The following is a 20,223-nucleotide window of genomic DNA, read 5'->3' as shown; positions in this document are numbered from 1 at the left end:
TAGAACTGATTTGCATTGATGATGTTAGCTGATTTGGGTAATGAAACATCTGCAAGAAAACAACCAAGCTCAGAGAACACCAAGGATCCTTTACTTCAACTCTTGAGCTACAAATATTTTCTTTTAAGGGGATATTTTTCATGGCTTTCTATTACCCTTGATTTTTCTCTCCAGAATTACATTACAAATTTTATCTAAGCTTATCCAGGACTATTTTTCTTGGGCTCATAGCTGGAAGGGAATTGGGTCCCTAGAGAATCCATCCCATATTTATTTTGTTTAGATGAGGACTACATTATGTGAAGCAGAGAGATCATTTTATTATCTTGCGAACTAGGAAGGTTTTCCCCTCAGGGATGGCTGCTACCTCTTGCAGATTATTGCTGAGAAATGGTGTGGGGAAGTGCAAGACAAAAAAAACACTAGGATTAAGCTATGCTGACTTGTAGCCTTGCAGGCTACAATGATAACATTCTATTATTTTTATTCAAATGAACCTAATCAATCAATGAAAATGCAGTTAATTCTTGATAAGTAATTAATTTGATGAATCAAGAACATTTGGACTCTCCTTAAGCATAGAATATATTAACTGCAAGTGGAAATGTCTTTTCAACAGTTTGGGAATTATCAACACTAATCATAAGAGATTGGATGTCCTGTGGTGAAACAAGGCCTGTGAACAGCTTAATGTGCCAAATCAAAGCTAGATCTTACTTGTGAATCATTCCAGTTGAATTTCTGCTTTTTAAGCCTGCTTTTTCTAAAGCAATAAACCGTAGCTTCAGCAAATCCGGTTATCTTCCTTTCCTCTTGCAATTTTCTCAAATGTTTATTTCCCAGTAGGAAGCTTTCCCAACTCATAATTTTGAAGCCACTTAATACTCTCGCTTCATTATTCATTCTTTGCTTGTATGTTCTCCTTTGCTTGGACGTACTTGTAGAAGCATACAATACTAAACTTCTGATTCGTATTCAAAATTTGGAGCTAAAGCCATTCTCCTGAAGATTTGGGATGAAGGGGAGAGAGACCTCTTTTTATCTGATTGCGGAGTGCTAGACTTTCCAGATTGGAGTTATACTGCCTTTCTTGCTAATTGTTTTTCCTAATATTTCCTAATATCTTGCTAAATGTTTTTCCTAACATTAAAATGTACTCTTCTGTCATTTAAAAACAATTAGATCCAATCCTCTTTTTCTGAGTTGCCCTGTTGAATTACCTGCCTAATTGGAAACTGGGTAATTCTGCTATTATTTCTCTTTCCTCCTCTTCTGTTTCCCCTTGTCTGAGGTCAACAAAGCGTGGCAGAAGGGTCAGACTTGATGTGTTAACCTTGGAAAGAACTTTGAAACCTTGGAAAGAGGAAAGAAATCTGAATGTGTCCTCACTATAGGATGGATTGTCCACACTCGAATACCATCTGTATCAAACCTTATTGCCATGGTTGCCTGTAGTCAGCCATCTAGTTTTAGGGTGGCCTCAATGTAAAGAGCAAATAGCGCTTCTGCTGTTCAGTTCTTAGAAAATGCTATGTTCAGACCAGAAAAATGTTCAGACCAGAAAAATCTTTCTGGCAGTTTATGAAAGAAAAAGCTTGAAGTGAATAAGTCGTGTTTTGGAACTGCTTTCAGCTTTCTGCATTAATAGTTCACTACTAAACCAGCTCTCTTTGAGCATAGATAACAAAAATATCCTTTTCTGAGTATAATTTCTTTTTCTTCCTTTCCAGTTGCCCTTTGCTTTAATCCCAGTGCTCACGTTCACTAGTCTGCGTCCAGTGATGAATGACTTTGCCAATGGCCTGTAAGTATGAAGAAAGACACTCATCTGGAATGTATTGTGTATTATACGTGATTAAGCTTAGCTGTTCCTGACTTTTTGCCATTGTCGCCATATAGCAGCAGGGCCTGCTTTATGCATAATGACCACCTATGTTTTTAGCACATTGTGCCCACTCTATGAGGTAGGCCAGACTTAATACCAAAGTAATGAATATTAAAACTACTTTTATTACGGCAATAGAATCTGGCAACTCTGAAAGTGCCTCCTTCCACTACCACCACCAGCACTTTATCCTAAATAGAACTAGGGATGATCAAGTCTGAGATGTTTTCTCAAATTACATTCCTGCTTTGGACTTAGATTTCTCTTATCTGACCATTGATTTTGTGGCAGGTATCCAAATGAAGTCATGGAAGTGGACATGAACTTGTCATTTTATATAGAGAAATCTATTTCACACCAATATAGCAATAGCAGTTAGATTTATATACCGCTTCATAGGGCTTTCAGCCCTCTCTAAGCGGTTTACAGAGTCAGCATATCGCCCCCCACAGTCTGGGTCCTCATTTCACCCACCTCGGAAGGATGGAAGGCTGAGTCAACCTTGAGCCGGTGAGATTAGAACCGCTGAACTGCAAATAACAGTCAGCTGAAGTGGCCTGCAGTACTGCTCCCTAACCACTGCGCCACCTCGGCTCATTTATATTTTACATCAGTTAAGATAGTCAGGCAAGGAGGAGCATTGTGTGAGGTAAAACGACACAGCAGGAACATTGTGAGGTAAATTACAGAGCACCCGTAGCACACAAAGGAAAAAGGCGGGAAAAAAGGAAACTCCCCCTTTACGTCCACAGTAACCAATTGCAGTATAGATTGCCTCGTCAGGAGACAGCTCTCTCCAGCCAATCAGCTATAAGTGTGTGTTCTGACTCATTGTACAACTCCCCTTTTCCAGCTATTAAATTTAAATATCTTGATAGTTTTAGCGAGGCTCTTCCTTCTATTCCTTAAGGTTATTCTCACAGCCCATTACACATTGAGAGAGCACTTCCTTTCTGTTTTCTGTCTGCCAATGGCAGAATAGAGTTTATATTATAACCAGCACAAATCTATTCATTTGTGATTATTTTTCAAAAGATATTTTATAGACTAGCAGAACATACACTAGCACAAAAACTGCAGATGAATGCTTCTTCTTTTTCAGGGTAAATATTACCCCGAATCTGCACTTGGCTATAGATTTTATGACTTTTTGCATATTGACAATTGACATACAGTATTTCTAGATTTGCTATATAAACATCTTAGAAGAACAAAATACGTTTCAGTAAACAGAAGAAAAGTTTGAATCCATGCCTAACTATCTGATGTCTAATATATAGAAAGAAACATTTTAACATTTCTTATGCAGTGTTGCTTATTCTTTTGCCAAAGGTTGCATTAATTTCCTATTGTAACCATTGCTGGTTTTCAATGCATAGACTTCTAAGTTATTCAGAATAAATCAGAAATGGGAAATCTGAAGATCATAGTCTTCTGTATCCCATTTGCAGCCCACAAAGCACTGGTTTCAACAGTTTTATTTATTGTTTGTTTATTTTGCAAACATTGGCTAAAAACAGGAGTGCAAGATTCCTGGGAGATGAAATCCCAACTGACATTGCAATTTGTTTAGCATGTATGAGGACTTGTGTCCAAGGATTGGAAAACCAGAAAACGAATATATCAAAATCTAGACAGTTGTGTTTGTCAGGGGAAATGTACTGAATGATTGAAGGTTTATAACTAAAATGTTGAAAGCAAATCAAATCAAAAAGTTGTATTTGGGTACATTTTTTAAAGATGGGGAAATGTTTGAAGAAGTTTTAAGACCTGCTAGTAGGAAAGTAATGATTTTTAGCCATTGTAGTATGTTGTATGGTTCAAAGAATGTAATTTTATTTTTGTCCACTATGCTGTGTGTAAGTGAGAGATGAGTATGTCAGGACAATTGTAATCCAATGGGAAATTAAATTGTGAGTGTGTCTTTGTCCACAGATAGTCCTAAATAGTTATTCCTGATCCATTTTTTTCTTTGTAATTTTTTTGGGGTCTTCTAGGGGCTGGAAAATCGCTGGGGGAATTCTCATTGTGATCATCTGCAGCATTAACATGTACTTTGTGGTGATCTATGTGACTACCCTTGGACAAACAGTGTTATACATATGTGCTTCAATTATCAGCGTTCTCTACTTAGCCTTCGTGGCATATCTGGTGAGTTGGTTAGTTATGACTTACATGTACAGCTTTCCTCACAGGCATTTCCCATGTTCTCTTAGCAGTGATCTCTTTAGGGCTTTCAAAACAAAACAAAACAAATAAAGGCAATGGTCAGACTGGAGGCTATTTTTTAAGTCACATTTCACAGTACAGTTACCATATGCTCCCATTTTCTTTCTGCAGCACTTGCTGTGTTAGATTCCAGCCATCCCGGGTCATAGAAGCAGTAGAACAGTCCTTTGGGTGAGGCCAGGACCCATTTTAAGATGGCATTTGGTTTCTCACAATGGCCAGCCAGATTGGAACCAACTTCCAGCAGAGATAGTGGCGCAATAGCATTTAGACTTATATACCACTTCATAGTGATTTTACATCCCTCTCTAAGCAGTTTACAGAGTCCGCAATATTGCCCCCAACAATCTGGGTCCTCATTTTACCCACCTCGGAAAGAGGAAAGGCTAAGTCAACCTTGAGCCAGCCAGGATCAAACTGCCAAGCTGCTGGCAGTCAGCAGAAGTAACCTGTAGTACTGCATTCTAACCAGTGCACCACCACAGCTAAATCATCAGTAACTGAGTTTAAACATGCTAGGATAAATGCATGTCTGTCATCCGATAGGATAGGATAGGAAACAAAACAAAACACTCAACAGGCAGACTCTTTTCCTATAAGGCATGTGTTGGAGTCCCCTGATTCTATACTTTTTCTAGCTCAAATACATCCTTTAAAAAAAATGAACTCTACCCAGAATTCCAGATACATTTGCATAAGGGCATTACACATGTTGGCAATTTTATTTCCCTAATGAACACAAGTATGAAATAGGTTTTTTTTTTAAATAGCTGTTGTTTGTTGAATGGTCGCCTTGAGCCATCTACTGTGCCTCCAAAGTAACTACAGGCAGCTTAGTTCCATGAATGGCAGTATGCAATTGAGGCAGGTTTTTTTTTAATATAAAATTTATTGGTGGCCCATCTTACCACAGGAAACACCCTGGTAGTTATCTGAATGTGTATCATTTTACACTTATGTAAAGTTAATCACATTTTCCATTTGCTTGTCCATCCACCTAGTCTACAAAGAATCTTTTGAAGTTGTTGGTCAGAGTCTGTTGGCATTGATAGGTCGTCACAGGTGGTCGCGGCCCCACTCACAAAAGCATTGCTGCAAGTGTTGCGAGCTCTTGTAGCCTCCCGCAGCCCCGCTGCTCCGGGCCACCAACACAGAAACCATCAACATATAATCTCTAGAGGAAATAAGATAGAATTGTGCAGAGTACAAGAAGGCAAGGCATGTGTACTTCTAGAAAATAATGGCTGTGTTAGAAACATTGTTCCTGTTAGAAATAATGCAATAGCCTTGTTTAAACAATGTCTAAACCACATTCTGGGCATTCATCTTGTCAAATGTTTCAGAAGAAACAGCCAGGATGTGGCTTTGTAGGGACAGGGAGGGGCCATACAATTTAGAGCTAGTTCTCAGTAGCATCAACTGAAATTTATGGGTTTATCTCACAAGCTGAAATCATGAAGGAAGACTCTTTCCAACCTCTCTTGCTTGCCCTCCCCCCCTCCATATTTCTCACTCCTGGTTGTATCTATCCATAACAAACAAAATAAGGATAAAAAAACAGCTTGGTTGTAATTGTCAGCTTAGAAACTCAAGGAAATCCAGTGGAATCATGAACAAAAGGTAAACATTATTAGTTACAGGCTATTACAGTTGAGGAATGTCACTTAGTTAATATTGTCTGGCCATATAATCATAGTTTGGGTGCCCAATGACCAGCCTCCAGTTATATCATTGCTGCATCTTGCAATCATGTGCCCTTTCTTGACAGCTTCCCACAAGCAAAGTCAATGGAAGGTAACAGGAAATCAGATGTGGTGATGTGGGAGTCCTTGCTTAACAATGGCAGCTGGGACTGCTGGAACTGCCATTGTTAAGCGGTGTGGTCATATGACATCATGCTTAATGACCACACTGCTTGGTACCGGAGTTTCTATCCCAATTACCATTGTTAATTAAGGACTACCAGTATTAGAGGAGAAGTCTTTTGAGAAAAGAAGAACTATCTTGCAAGGTCAAAGCAGAGCCTCCATTTAGCCTACTATTTGTTTTACATGGGCCAGCCATGTGACCTTCCAGAAAGCTCACAGCTTGGAAATGAAGACAGACGGTGTCCAACTAAAGCACATGTTTGGAGAAAAGGAAACAGCTTAGGAGACATCCAAAACTCCAGAACAGGGTTGAGAAATCTGTAGCCTGGCAAATAGAGCTTAATTACAACTCCTAGCATTGTACGCTGACTTGAGTAAGTTTTATCCATCAGCATACGGAACACCAGAGGCCTGCTTTGTTTAATGACTGTAATATTCATGTGCATCAAGCTTGATTAAAAACTGTTCTAATGATTTGTATGAGTTTGTTCGCAATCAGAGAGCTACTTATCTGTATGGTTGACTAGGAAATTGGTAGGAATAAAAAACATCTATTTAAAGATGATGATTTTTAGATTTGCAGCTGGTAGGAAAAGGCTTCCTAGGGTAGACAGGCAGAGCCATAAAATCTTCCCAAGGAACATAGGATGAAATAATTCAATCAGGTTTGTTTCTTGACATGCATATATAAAGTAAGTGCTTTGTTTTTTTCTGACAATGTTGTTCTTCTCCTTGACCAGAATCAGAATTATGTGTCATCTCTGGCTCATATTTTAAAGCCTGCCTGCTGACACTTCTCTCTGAAATGACTTTGGGAGGGGAGACGGAGCAGAAACTGAGGGATGGTGGGGCTTCATTGAACAGAGCAGGAGGAGGGATAATGGGGGTGTTCCTCTGATTTGCTTGAAGGGAAAAAAATCTTTGAATCTTTTAATAAATGCACCATTAATTTGGGATTCTTCTCTCTTTTACAGAGTTGGCAGTGCTTAATTGCTCTCGGAGTTCCCTTCCTGGCTTGTGGGCATACGGTAAGAGTCACAAGAACTTTGCTAACTGAAGATCCGCCTTCAGCGGCAGTTAATTAATTACTGTGTCTACTCAGAACAAGTAGCCATCAGGGCCAGTGCGTTTCTATGGTTTACTTTGTAAACATATCCAAATGTATGTGCAATTTTGCACAGTGTTAAAATTGTGATAATGGTGTTTAAAAATTATTCGATGTACAGTATATGAGAAAAGCTTATGTGTATTTTTCCTTGTTAATCACCAACAATCACACTCGGGATAAAAATTGATTCACTTAGTACTGCATTAGTTCTCAATGGAGATCTCTCTGTATGCTGCTAAAAGCTAAGATATTTTATAATTTAACTAAGAAGCTAATATTTCACCCCAGTTGAGATTTATCAAATTAATGTTAATAAACCAAATGGCATAAAATTACATTTCATAAATTGCCCTTTAATAGAATATTGCTAGCATCTGTAGTTGAATACAGATATCTAAGTTGGTTAGTTAAAAGCAAAAGTTCTTTGGAGCTCAGGAATGCATCTTTGTTCACATTCTGTCGTGCTTCAAGCAACAAATAAATTTCTGTAGAAGCAATAAAGCTATGGGTGGGAGAAGAATCTGCCTGCCTTAAAAAAAAAGGGCGGGGGAGAAAACCTCCTTAAATCTTAATCATTGCCGAGCTTGTTTTCTATATGTCAGGGTGTTTTTCCCCCAGAGGCCAGTATTCAGATCTAGAATAGACAACTGTGGTGCTGGGTAAATCCCTATCTGTGAATGAAGAGGAGCTAGAGTCTGGAGGAAAATACCCCATCCAATTAATTTAAAACCATAGATCACTCCTGCTTTCAGTTGATTATGTAAATCAGTTGATTATGTAAATGAACTGGCAAAGCTGGGAATGTCTTCCGATACCAAGTGGTCTCTGTGCCAACAACAAGCTCTCTGTGATGCCAGGCTGAGCTGTTTTCCAGCTAAGGTGCAGACATTGCAAAAATAACTAATGACTTACCAAAGTACTGTCAAATTACTTATCTATGAGGAGATGAACATTTTCCTTTAGCCAGAAATGTTTCCCGGCATAAAATATTAAATAAGCATCCATTTAAAAAGCATATGGTCAGCTAAGAATGTGACTGTGTGTTATAATTGGCTCGATTTTGCTCCCTCTCTCATTTTCACTAATGATTTACCTATGTTTCTGTTGGTTGCCCCATTCCTCAAACAAATGGAAGAGAGAGAGAGAAGGAGGGAGAGAGAGAGAATATTAAGAACCAATAACATTACACTCCTGAGCTTTTGGTCAAGATGGAGGGCAAACAGCTTTTAATCCATATATACATTTTCCCCCAAGGATCTTATTTAAAGATCTTACTGCCTTACTTAACGTAAGCTTGTGCAGTCTTCCTATCAAGCTTCTATTAAGATGTGTTGGGGCTACAGTCCCAGAGTTCCCAGTCTTTGCAACCACTAAGGGTGATAAGAAAGAATTCTGGGATTTGTAGTACTATCCACAGTAGGAGCAACCAAATGAGAAAATAGGACTTTCCTACTACAATTTGAGCAGAACCACCTTCATAAAGTACAATACACTTTAAAAAGGAGGTCCTTCCCGAGTCTGAATGGAGGGGTGGAGTCTTTAAGAGTTGCATTGAGCAATAATTGAGCCTACGCCAGCCTGACACTATACAGCTTCTAACTTCCCCCATCGCATCTGGAAGGCAAAGGTTGGCGAAGACTCATTTGCAAATAATACTACTGATGTCCAAATACAACTTTATGATGAAATTAATGTTTACTTGTTTACTTTGCTACAGTTGAGATAGAGGTACTAACTTTTTGATATGTATGTTGTTAATTGTGTTTCAAATTCTGAAGAAATTCCTAAATTCAGATGTTAATTGATTTGAACAATATGCTCCTTATACATATTATAATACTTACTATTCCTAACTAAGGAAAGACTCATTATGGTATAATAGTCAGAACTGAATGAAGTGTGTAAGCAAAACATCTTTCAGCCAGCTGTCCCATTTAGCATCAACACCAAGAGGACTGTGTTTGTATTTTTTCACTTTTTAAAAGTATTTATGATAAATCTTGGAATGACTAATGTATTTTAGCAAGGTTAATTTTTCTTTGTTACTAAAAATTGAGCTGCTTGGGGTCTGGGTTAAAACTACATTATGCTTACTTTGTATAGATTTAAAAGAGATGATTTATCATTTTCTTTTCCAAGTATTTATAAGTTTGAAAAGATTACTCAGGCTGATCTGTAACTTTTTATCAGAATTATCCCAGTTTCCTGATCAGTCTATGTCAAAGGTTACCTAGTTAAGCAGACTCAATTTCTATTAAAACTCTAAGCTGCTTAACCTTAAATTAAGCAGAGTCCCTGAAATAGTAAATACATAGTCACTGTTGCATTTTGTTGGCTTCAATGGGAACAGACTCCTAAATAGAGAACCTCCTAGCTGACCATAGCATTTCTTATTAATTACATTTTTCAATTGGAAGGATGCAAATGTAGGAGATCTGTCGGCTTGCATGTTGAGTCTGGGAAGAGTTTACCCTGTTCAAATATCTGAGGGGCTATACTTGTAAAATTTTGGGCCACACATTGGCTGCCGGGGGGGGGGGGGAGGGAATATTTGCCTGGAAGAGATAAAATTGGATACACAAAGTTTTCAATAGAATTAACTGGAATCATCCCACAACTCCAGGTTGAAACTTAAGAGGCGATAAAGTAGACCACTTTGCATGCATGGGACCCCCATGAAACAAACCTATCCTTCTACCTCACATATCTAAATTAAAATAGTGACTGCACATTTCCCATCCACTTTACAATTTACTTTCCTAGTTGGGTGGTTGTTCCGGTTTTGTCTTTTTTAAAGAAATGCCCTTGCCTACAAAGCTCATAGAGTTCATAGATCATTGAGATAATTCCTACTCAACAAGGGATCATTACCTCCACTCACTAGAAAGAAACTTATGCAAGACTTAAGATTTGATGGAGAACCACCCACTTCCTGTTGTAGGCAATGTAGATTTGCTGCAGCAGAGTACTATATTTTAAAGAGCAATTTGTCAGATCATCTCATAGCTCCAAGTTGAAGTTTGCTGGCTTGCATATTTAACTCTTTTTCTGTGTATATAAGGAGAAAAGATTTGGCATGTCCCACCCACATCTAAATCAACAACAAATACTATATGTTAATCCTTTGCAGATTCTAAGGATAGATATATCTTGCATTCTCTGTGTAGACATATCAAGCTTTGTATTGTGCATGGATGACTGTTTTCCGATTTTGTTAGCATTATAGTTTACACTGAGGCTGGTTGGGTATTTCTGCTGTTTAAAACAGATAGCAGGCTCTCAGCTGCTCTACACTATTTCTATGCACTTTAAACTTGTAACTTCTCAGAAGGAAGACAAACTGCTTCTTGGGATGTCAATTTCTGTCTGACACTATTTGAATATAGTATGAGATTTAAAAAAAACAGAGATATGTAGCAATCACGTATTAAAACATTTGAGCTACATAATGGCTTGTATAATGTGAAACAAATGTCTATTTTTATCTGACCTAAACCAATCTGTATACCTAATTTTGATTAAAAAATGGAACATTTTTCAGCTTGGGTCTCTTTCTTTTTAAATCAACATCATAAAGATGATCTAATTCGGGCCACAGCATATCATCTTTCTCAAACACACATGGAAAACATTTCACAAAACGTAGCTACCTTTTCTCCAATTTAGAGAATGGGCAGTTTCCCTCTTGCATTCATTTGAGTGTGGAAGAAGGTTGAACGCATCTTGATGAAGCATCTCCTTGTTAAAAGGAATCTGGAAGCTCTTCGTCTCTCTAGTGCAGGGCTGTCAAACTCCCAGCCCCCATGTGCTGGCCACGCCTGGTTTAGTGAAAGGGAAAAAAGTCCCGATATGTCACGTGATGACCCATGACGATGCGAGTTTGACACCCCTGCTCTAGTGTAACACTATCAACATCTGTGTGAAGTTTTGTATTATCCTTATAATGAAGAGTAAAGACCTAGAATGGCAGATACACTGTAATTGAGCTGTGGTGGCTCAGTGGTTAGAATGCAGTATTACAGCCTAATTCTGCCGACTGCCAGCAGTTCTATATTGACTGGTTCAAGGAAGAGTCAGCTTTCCATTCTTCCGAGATCAGTAAAATGAGGACCCAGATTGTTGGAGACAATATGCTGACTCTATAAAACTGCTTAGAGAGGGCTGTCAAACACTCTGAAGAGGTTTATCAGTTTAAGTGCTATTGCTAAATTGAATGATTTCTTGACTGTATGAGAACCAAGGTTCACCATTATTTTGATAATAGGAACTGGCCAGACACTTCGGCAAAGGGTAAAGTTTGAATGAAAAAAGCAAAGTGTATTGAACCCTCTCAACTAATATCTGTTGCTAAATATAGCTTCCTGTATTTGAATAAAACTTTTTTAAAAAACTATTTGAGTTTTTATTCCCATCATCATCACATCCTATGGCAGTGAATTTTATGATGTGAAATCATATACTGTATGTTTCTTCTCGGAACCTATTTTTGTGACTGCCCCAAGATCTTCTGTTACTCAAGAACTGCACCAGAAGCTCTGATTTGACCTCTTAATTTTTACAAATAAGGATTCTTTGGAACATGTATACTTCTTGCATTTTGATATCTCCATGTTGTCAAAAAATGCTGTTTTATTTTTAGACTTCCAGTGAACAATTTGATCTTTTCATATTATTAAGATGAGATGAACAAAAACTGAAGACCTAAAGCAGTGGGTCTCAACCTTCCAAATGCAGCAACCCTTTAATACAGTTCCTCATGTTGTGGTGACCCCCAACCATAAAATTATTTTATGTTTTTTATATTTTTTCAAAAATATGTGTTTTCCGATGGTCTTAGGCAACCCCTGTGAAAGGGTCGTTCGAGTCCCAAAGGGGTCCCGACCCACAGGTTGAGAACCATTGATCTAAATGGTCATCTTTAAAACTTGTTTTAATACATGCAAATAACAAAGAAACTTTGAGTCCTCACCCTTGTAAAGTCGCAATGTATTCGTAAACAGGGACATTGGCAAATAGCTAAGATGGAAAACAAAGGAACTGCTGAAATTTCAGTTGCTGATCACTCTTGGAAAGAAATAGTTTTTTGAAAAAAAAACTTCACTTTTTATCTTGATCAAGTCAAAAAGTAACTGTTACCCAAATAGGACAAGCAATGTGGAAGTTTAGATTAAAGCATTTTAGAACTTTTGACACTATTTATTGGTCTTGCTTTAGATTATGGGTGCCCAACCTTTTGTCTTGCTTGGGTCGCACTGAGTGAAGAGGAATTGTCTTGGGTTGGATATAATATATATATATATATTATTAATATATATATTCATGTATATAATCATATGATGTTAAAAATTTATCAACCTGTGGGGTCGCATGACTAACTCTCCAGGACCATGTGTGGCTTGGACATGCCTGCTTTACATAATGCAATAAATACAACACACACACACACACACGTTTCGTATGAGTCCATATCTATATTATTGATCTAATTTGCTGAAACAAACATTTTTCAGTGGTAAAATAAAATGTTAAAAGATTCTTGGCCAATGAAGCAATGTTATAAGGTTTATATACTTCCCACTAAGAAAATATATTTCTAGTATATTCCAAGTAATTTGTATATGCAGATTAAATTAAAACTAATGCAACCATCCTCTTGCATACATACTACACATTATGAGAATGTTTTTTCTTTCTTCTGTGACAAGCTTTCTTTGCCAGCTTTAAAGGAACTGGAAAGCGTAAGTAATTGCTTTTCTTCCTAAGAAACATTCCAGTCCCTACAAGATGAGAAACATACATAATTTTATATTACACAAATGTTTGGTAATATTCGATATACCATATACAAAGAAAAAAAATGGCTTCTTGGAAAAAAAGTCAAAGCCTTCAAAATACAATCATGACTTATTTAAAATATTAATTTAGCATAGGTCTAGCAAGTCAAGATGTAAAGCAACATTTGTAAAAGCCAGAACAATGTGTGCATTCATCTAGTTGCCAAGTAATCCTAGAGTGTTTTTTTTCCATGCTAGAAAAGAGTATTCATTTTAAGATTAATAATGTCCTGTGAGTGACGTGCTGCAAGTCTCATCACAATTAGAAGCTGTGGCTGTACGTATGATAGTCCTTCAAATATGGAACATTTGTAGCTCTCTGATCATACCATGAAATTTCTTAAACCTCAGCCCTGATTTTTAGAAATACTGCTGAAAAGAACGTTTAAATCTCTTGGATTCCCAAGAACATTGAAACACTTAAACTGAACTATATATCCTTTTAAATGTGTTAAATTCCAAGTGAAAGGAAGAGAGAAGCACTGCCATGTATGAACACTCAATACATGTTGAATTTCTTAATATTTTACTAGGTATATGAGATATGTATGCCTAGTTCATAGTAATCTACACCCATCATTTTTATAGCAGGTAGGAACATGTAACAGATCAGTTTTTTCCAATGCTAGGAATGCAGAAATAACTTGAAATATTAATTTGGTGTATTTCTCTTAAAACACAAATAAGGTGGTGAGAAATTGATATTGCAAATAGTCTTCAACTTGTGAGTCTAAATGAGATTGAGTGTTAGTGAAATTTAACAGATGAAATTTTATTCTCTGTATCTTGAGCCCCAATTTCATGAATCTAAAAATCTGACGATGCTTGCTTATGCTGATTCAATGATCCCTGTGTGTGTTCCAGAATAGGAATTCTGGAATTTCCTAGAACAAATTCAGATCATGACTAAGGAAAGTGCATTCCTTTCATTATAATGAAAAGGACAAAAGAATGAAAACACTTAATCCAATAATGAAGTTAAACCCAACAATTCACTCCTAAGTAATAAGAAGGGGGGTGGTAAACAGTAATATTTCTATATGAATTGAAGAACAAATCATTGCCAAGCATAACTAAAAAGGGTTCTCATCAGTCAAGCAGTGCAATAAATAGTATGTTAATCTTCAAAATATTAATTTGTACAAGGTTGATAACAAATTAATGGAAAGTCTACTTAATGTAGATGTGTCTCCCAACCACCAGCCAGTAAGGGCATCTGCAAGGAGGAAATGTGTGTCAAATATTTAAAACGGCAATGACTGCCATATTGACATTTTTTACACGCTTTAATTCATGGCTATCCCTGGCAATTGTTACAGCTAAGCTTACGGTAAAATGAAGCTGTTGCACTTATGCAGAACTGAACACACTCTTCAAGTCCTACATGTATAGTCTCAATCAGCTATATAAACATCTGGAGCACTAGAATTTGCAAGATGAAGATCCCATTCACCCAAGCTAAATGATTCCATACCAGGGTCTTGTTTTCTGAATATCACTGTACAGCATTGTGAGAAGGCATTAAAAGATTAGGAAATTAACCAAGTATCATACATACTGGCTAGCAATCATATACTGTTGAAAACACACCACTTACTCAGGTGCAAACATTTGCTTTGCAGCTTCAGGCAAAATATGGGCAAGATTTCTATCAAGTATTGCTGAAATAATGATGTGTTATTTCAGCAAGGAAGCTAATCTCTCCAAGCATCAACTGCAAGGAACAGGCCTAGTGAGAGAGATGGAGAACAATCTGTCCTCAGGGACTTGGTTCTCTGATGTTTTTAAAAAACTAGGGTTCCACCAACCTACTGCTTTGGACTTTCATTCCCACCACTATGCTAGCCAGGGATAATTGAAATTGTAAATATAAAATTCCAGATATAAGAAGGCGTCTACTTGGGCAAGTTTGATCAACACCCAGCCTTTCACCTTTGAGGCCTGTGCTCAGAAGATCTTGAAAAGCCTCCTTTAGAACTTCAACAAGTCCTGAAACAAACTCTTGCAGAGATTTAGTGCCAACTGTATTTATTAAAAATTTAATCAAGGAACAGTAGACTAGGATCAAATAATGGCTGTTATGTTATCAAAGATTCATTCACTGATATAACAAATCCCTTTAGCTCTTAGAATAGGTCAAATGGGTCTGCCCCTTATATAAAACAGGAGTTTATTAACTGGATTTTGAGAACGAAAAACCTCTAGGAAGTATTATTAACTTCAAAGACACTTGAGAATGATTTTAAAAGCCGCCTATTCTACAAAGAAAAAAATAGCTTCTAGGCTAAGTCGTAATGCACTTGCAAATTTAGCAATTTGGACTTTGGCTGGGAGTGGTTTGTTCATTAGAGCCTGGTTCAGCCCTTTTGAATAATGAATCATCGCCAGTGGTGTCTACTTTGGAACACTGTGATTGGATTGTGCATTCCTGCGATTGGCTGTCAAGTAGCTTCTTGCTTCTAATCTGCTCAATGCTGTAGCACGCTGGATGCTCATTCTCGCTTAATTTTAAAAGGGAGCCTGACAAATTGAGCGTCCGTGAAATAGATCTTAATAGTTAAGTGGTCATTTGGATTATTTAGCAATGGGTTGGGTTTGCTGACTCTGCTAAGCCATAATGTGGCCTGTTTTGCATTGCACAAATGTGTGAATTCAGTCAAACTGCATTATGGCCTACACAAAAATGACGTATTATGTCAAGTTTCTCTTAAAATCCATAGATTTTATTGCTATCCTTCATGCTTAAAAGCTGATTAGAATTAGAAATTATTAGAAAAATCAGAATAGGGCTATACCTCATTATACTAAAGTCCTTTCTCGGCTTGGAATTATGTCAGAATTGCACACAAAAAAACATAGGTTAGCCAATAAAATAAATGATCTTCTGGAAGATAAGAAACAGCTTTGATTGTCATTTCCTGAGTGGTTCCTTTACTGGCTAGCTACCTCCTGAGGAATTTGGTGATCCCATGATATTTGATTTCTGGATTTTGCTTCTGAAACAGCATTTCTAACTGCCACCATTTTCTTTTTTTGTCTTGCCTAGTATCATCTGGGACTTACTTCTCAGCCAGAACTCTTTCTTCTGAACAATGTTGATACTGTCTCAATCACGAATAGATGAAATCCCATCCACCACCATCAACCGAGTGTAACTTATTTGAAACACCCTTTCAGTGTTGCACAAAACCAAATTTTGATTGGTTCTGAAATGAGCAGGTACAAGTCAAGAATTGCCAGTGGAGACCGAGCTTCCCCTTGAAAAAAGAAGCAGGAAGGAGAGTCAAATTATGAAGAGTTATCTGTTACACTGGGAAACAGACTTCTTTAGAGGCTGTATATGAGATCAACTATGAAGGCTATTGACAAAGTTGGAGCATATCTTGCATCGTAAGTGAGAAAAATGGTTGTAACTGACACACCTGCAAAATGCGGAATGTAACAAAAAGGTGAAGAGCTATGAATGAAATAAGGGGATTGAACTTGATATTTCTCTCTTTTTTTGCACGTCTCAGTTCATTTGTGGGGAAAGTGGCTGGGAGAGAATTACACCGGAGAGTCGCAAATAAAGGGAGAGTTTGGTACCCTCTTCCCATTTTTCCACTTAGAAATCCTCACCTCTTTATTGATACAAATAGGTACATATTTGTAAATAAAAGTTGTGATAGGAAGCCTCCCACTTCATACAAAGTGTCATTAATCTGTTTTGGAAGGATTCACAATTTTCTCTTACCTTGTGATTTCTAGAACGCTGTTAGACAGTATTGTAGAAATTAAGCAATATCCTGCTTTAAAGCAAAAGGAAAATTGAACAGAACTTTCTGAAACTCTTAATGATCATAATCCACCAGGAAGGGTATCTGCGTGAGCCCTATATAAGACATAAAATAAAGAGGAATGAATATAAAGTGGACTAAGAACATACTTCAAGTTCTTTAGGATTAGACCAATGTTTTTCAATCTTGGCGATTTGAGGATGGGTAGACTTCAACTCCCAGAATTCCTCAGTCAACTGGCTGAGGAATTCTGGGAGTTGAAGTCTACCCATTTTCAAGTCCCCAAAGTTCAGAAACAGTGGTTTAGACAAAATAATAATAATAATTGGTAGATTTTTCAGCTACATCTTCCTATCCTATTTCAATATGTTTTATCCTGTTTCCTTCATATGGCATATTCCTGTGCTTTGCATACATGAAAGGTTGCATACATGAAACGTTTAACCCTCTGGTTCCCTGTTTTGTTTAATTGTTATGGGGAATTTTTTGTTTCTCTTTTTTCATGCAAGTCTAATTCAGTCTAGAACCATGGACTCTCCATAATAATCCTACATTTTTACTAAAGACAAATAAACCCAATGGCTGTTGCTACCTCTCAAAAGTTGACTAGTGAGAAGAAGAATATAGAGAAAGGTAAATCCCAAAGAAGTCCACTGTAGGTCCCCTTTCTTAATTGCTGGTGGAAAACTCCAGCTCAGTGAGGGTTCCAGAACTCTGGCTGTTCCATTAGCAATGTGGATTAAGGAAGCTTTGGATTCATTAGTATCCCTGTTCTTCAAAGACAATTATCATCAAGAATGAATAGAAGTAACATATCAAATAATAATTCTCCCTCGTCTCAATTTCTTGAAGATTAGCCAAGCTTCTTTTCTGAGCTTGAATTAAACATGAAGCCTTTTGCTCAGAACTTCTATATCCTGAAGACTTTTGCTCTCATCGTTGAGTTTAATCTGCTCTGCTCTTTCTGGTTTCTGCTACCACTGTTCAAGTGATGCCTCAGGCTCTGGATAAAAGTGCTTGATCGTTCAAATGCAATGAAAGTTTCAGGCACATTTTTACAGTTGGAGAGACAGAACTGGGAGGAATTTCTTTGCTAGAGATCAGGGATCTCCAAACTTGGCAACTTTTAAGACTTGTGGACTTCAACTCTTAATGTTCCCCAGCCAGCATGGCTGGCTAAAGAATTATGGGAGTTGGAAGTCTTAAAAGTCCACAAGTCTTAAAAGTTGCCAAATTTGGAGACTCCTGATATAGATTATACCTAATCTGATTTACATAGTTCACCTTGGTTTCAAATCAGAAACCAAGAATCGCATTTTGGAAACGATACAGAAAACAATATAGTGCTAAACTGATTACTCAAAATGTTAGCTCAGCATGCACAAGATTGCAACCTTGTATTTTCTAAGCTTTGTTATAAAGCTTGTTCAATGCAGAATTAAGATTGGAGGAATTCCTGTACAGACTACCCACTCAATTTTTGTGGTACAAGAATATCACTTTTCCCTTTGAGAAGTAGCTTTGAAAGGATAGCTTTTAAAAAAATGAAAGCCACATGTGATAAAATATATATATTTACTTAAAATCCCACCTTTTGCATGTGATCTTTCATTTCCCTTTTCTTCTTTCTGTGTTTGTCCATTTTATAAAGTAGCTAAGAAGTCCACTTCCATTTTCCTGCAGTCCAGTTCCAGAATAAAAAGACAGGTTTTTAAAGATAGTGTAGGGGATGGTGTGCTCCAAATCAAACAAGTTTCATATCTCACATCTGAGATAAAAGATACTGTGGTATCTCTCATTGTAAAATCCACAATTCAGTTATATAAATTGTTTCAACTTTCATTGTCTAATGATCTGATGTTTAAATTTATTACAGGTAGGAAAGCTCCTTTTCTGCTTTTGACAATAAGCCTCTCAGTTCACTTAAGTCATATGTTCATGATGTAAGAGTTGGTGATGGTTGTGTAACCAACATCTTTATGTAAACGTGGCCTACCTCTCTCTCCCATCTCATTTTTTCTAACCCTCATTGGTGGCCTAGCTGGAGTTTAATATGACCAGGTTTATTTATTGTTTTCACATTCTGGTGTTAAGATTTAATTTTATTTCCAGACCTTTACGGGATGCAAAAATAAAATAGACACACTAAGTGTTGAATATTGATTTCTGCAATTTCCTCCTCCCACCCCAAAGCCATTCAAGTTTCCAATCCTTACATTCAGAAATAAATTGGCAATATTGGTAGAAAACACTAATGCTCCTAAATACTACAGCTGCTTTAGTTGGCCAAGATACATCCTATCTCTGTATATTAGAGTTGTCTGGATATTCTCTTTAATTTTGGAAAAATCTAATGTTGACATAGATTTAAAACAAAAGTTATGCCAACAAAGCCTCCCAGTTTTTAACCATGATAGTAAAATGTCCTTTGGCAACAGATGTGGGGCAGATGTGTCTTGTTCAGCAATAAATTGAGACTGGCTTCTAAGACTGGCTGCAAAGCTGTTGCCAAAACTTTGCTTTCTGCTTCAGATTGAAGAACATAATATTCCTAGTGCTCAAACTGGTGTTTTACTCGGGTCTCTTACTAGACCTGGATACACAGGTACATTTGAACTCACTAGGTTGATGATGCTATCGGGACTATCAGATAGCAATGAAAATTATTCAAGTGCTCAAAATATTTGTAACTGGCCAATAAAATATTTGGTTTATTGCCTTTGGTATCAATTGCTTTAAAAAGTTTGATGTTACAAAATCAATTTTCCTTTTTGTTAATTTTTTTGGACATTTGGTACTAATTTATTTGACATGTTGGGTCAGCCATTTTTGTTTATTTAAATGAAAGTCCAGATCTTCAAATAAATATCAAATACCTACTCCTCTTTTGGGGATCTCATTTTATACCAAACGTAAAGGTAAAAGGTAAAGGTTCCCCTCCCACATATGTGCTAATCGTTCCTGACTCTAGGGGGCAGTGCTAATCTCCATTTCAAAGCCAAAGAGCCAGCGCTGTCCAAAGACGTCTCCGTGGTCAGGTGGCCGGCATGACTAATTGCCAAAGGCTAATGGAACGCTGTTACTTTCCCATTAAAGATGGTCCCTATTTTTCTACTTGCCATTTTTACTTGCTTTCGAACTGCTAGGTTGGCAGAAGCTGGAATAAGTAATGCAAGCTCACTCTGTTACGCGGTATTAGGGATTCGAACCGCCAAACTGTTGACCTTTTTCCCCCCCAAGGCTTTTATTTTTTATTACAAATTTTGACATATTTTATTGTCCTGGTCTTTTCTTTTACATCCTCTCATATACATTACATAATCCATTTTACATCATAGTTCTGTTTCCAATTTCAACCATATTATTCTCTTCCCATATTTTTCATCTTATTTTCTTAATACATAAACAATATCACTAATTGCCCCTTCAAAGTTAAACCAAATTATCATTTCATATTTCATCTGTTGGTCTATTTTACTATAAGCAACATGCCTCTTCAAGTTTAGTTTTAACATAGAGAACA

General features: G+C 37.1%; 1 protein-coding gene across 2 annotated transcripts in view; it reads left to right on the top strand.

Moving 5' to 3' along the window:
* Positions 1–19,585, top strand: part of SLC11A2 (solute carrier family 11 member 2) — a 72,767-nt gene extending 53,182 nt beyond the window's left edge. For both annotated transcript variants that reach the window (XM_087710544.1, XM_087710543.1), the window contains exons 14-17: positions 1,731–1,804; positions 3,883–4,036; positions 6,957–7,010; positions 15,971–19,585. In XM_087710544.1, the coding sequence (XP_087566670.1) occupies positions 1,731–1,804; positions 3,883–4,036; positions 6,957–7,010; positions 15,971–16,048 (360 nt within the window). In that variant the 3' untranslated portion in view covers positions 16,049–19,585. The remainder of the gene's footprint in view (positions 1–1,730; positions 1,805–3,882; positions 4,037–6,956; positions 7,011–15,970) is intronic.
* Positions 19,586–20,223: the final 638 nt, after the last annotated feature.

The sequence above is a fragment of the Thamnophis sirtalis genome, unplaced genomic scaffold, assembly GCF_051295495.1.
Source record: "Thamnophis sirtalis isolate CommonGarterSnake01/CBP01778 unplaced genomic scaffold, rThaSir2_p1.2 scaffold_3, whole genome shotgun sequence".
Classification (NCBI taxonomy): Eukaryota; Metazoa; Chordata; class Lepidosauria; order Squamata; family Natricidae; genus Thamnophis; species Thamnophis sirtalis.
The sequence above is the reverse complement of the archived record's forward strand: the minus strand, read 5'-3'. Positions and strand labels throughout refer to the sequence as shown.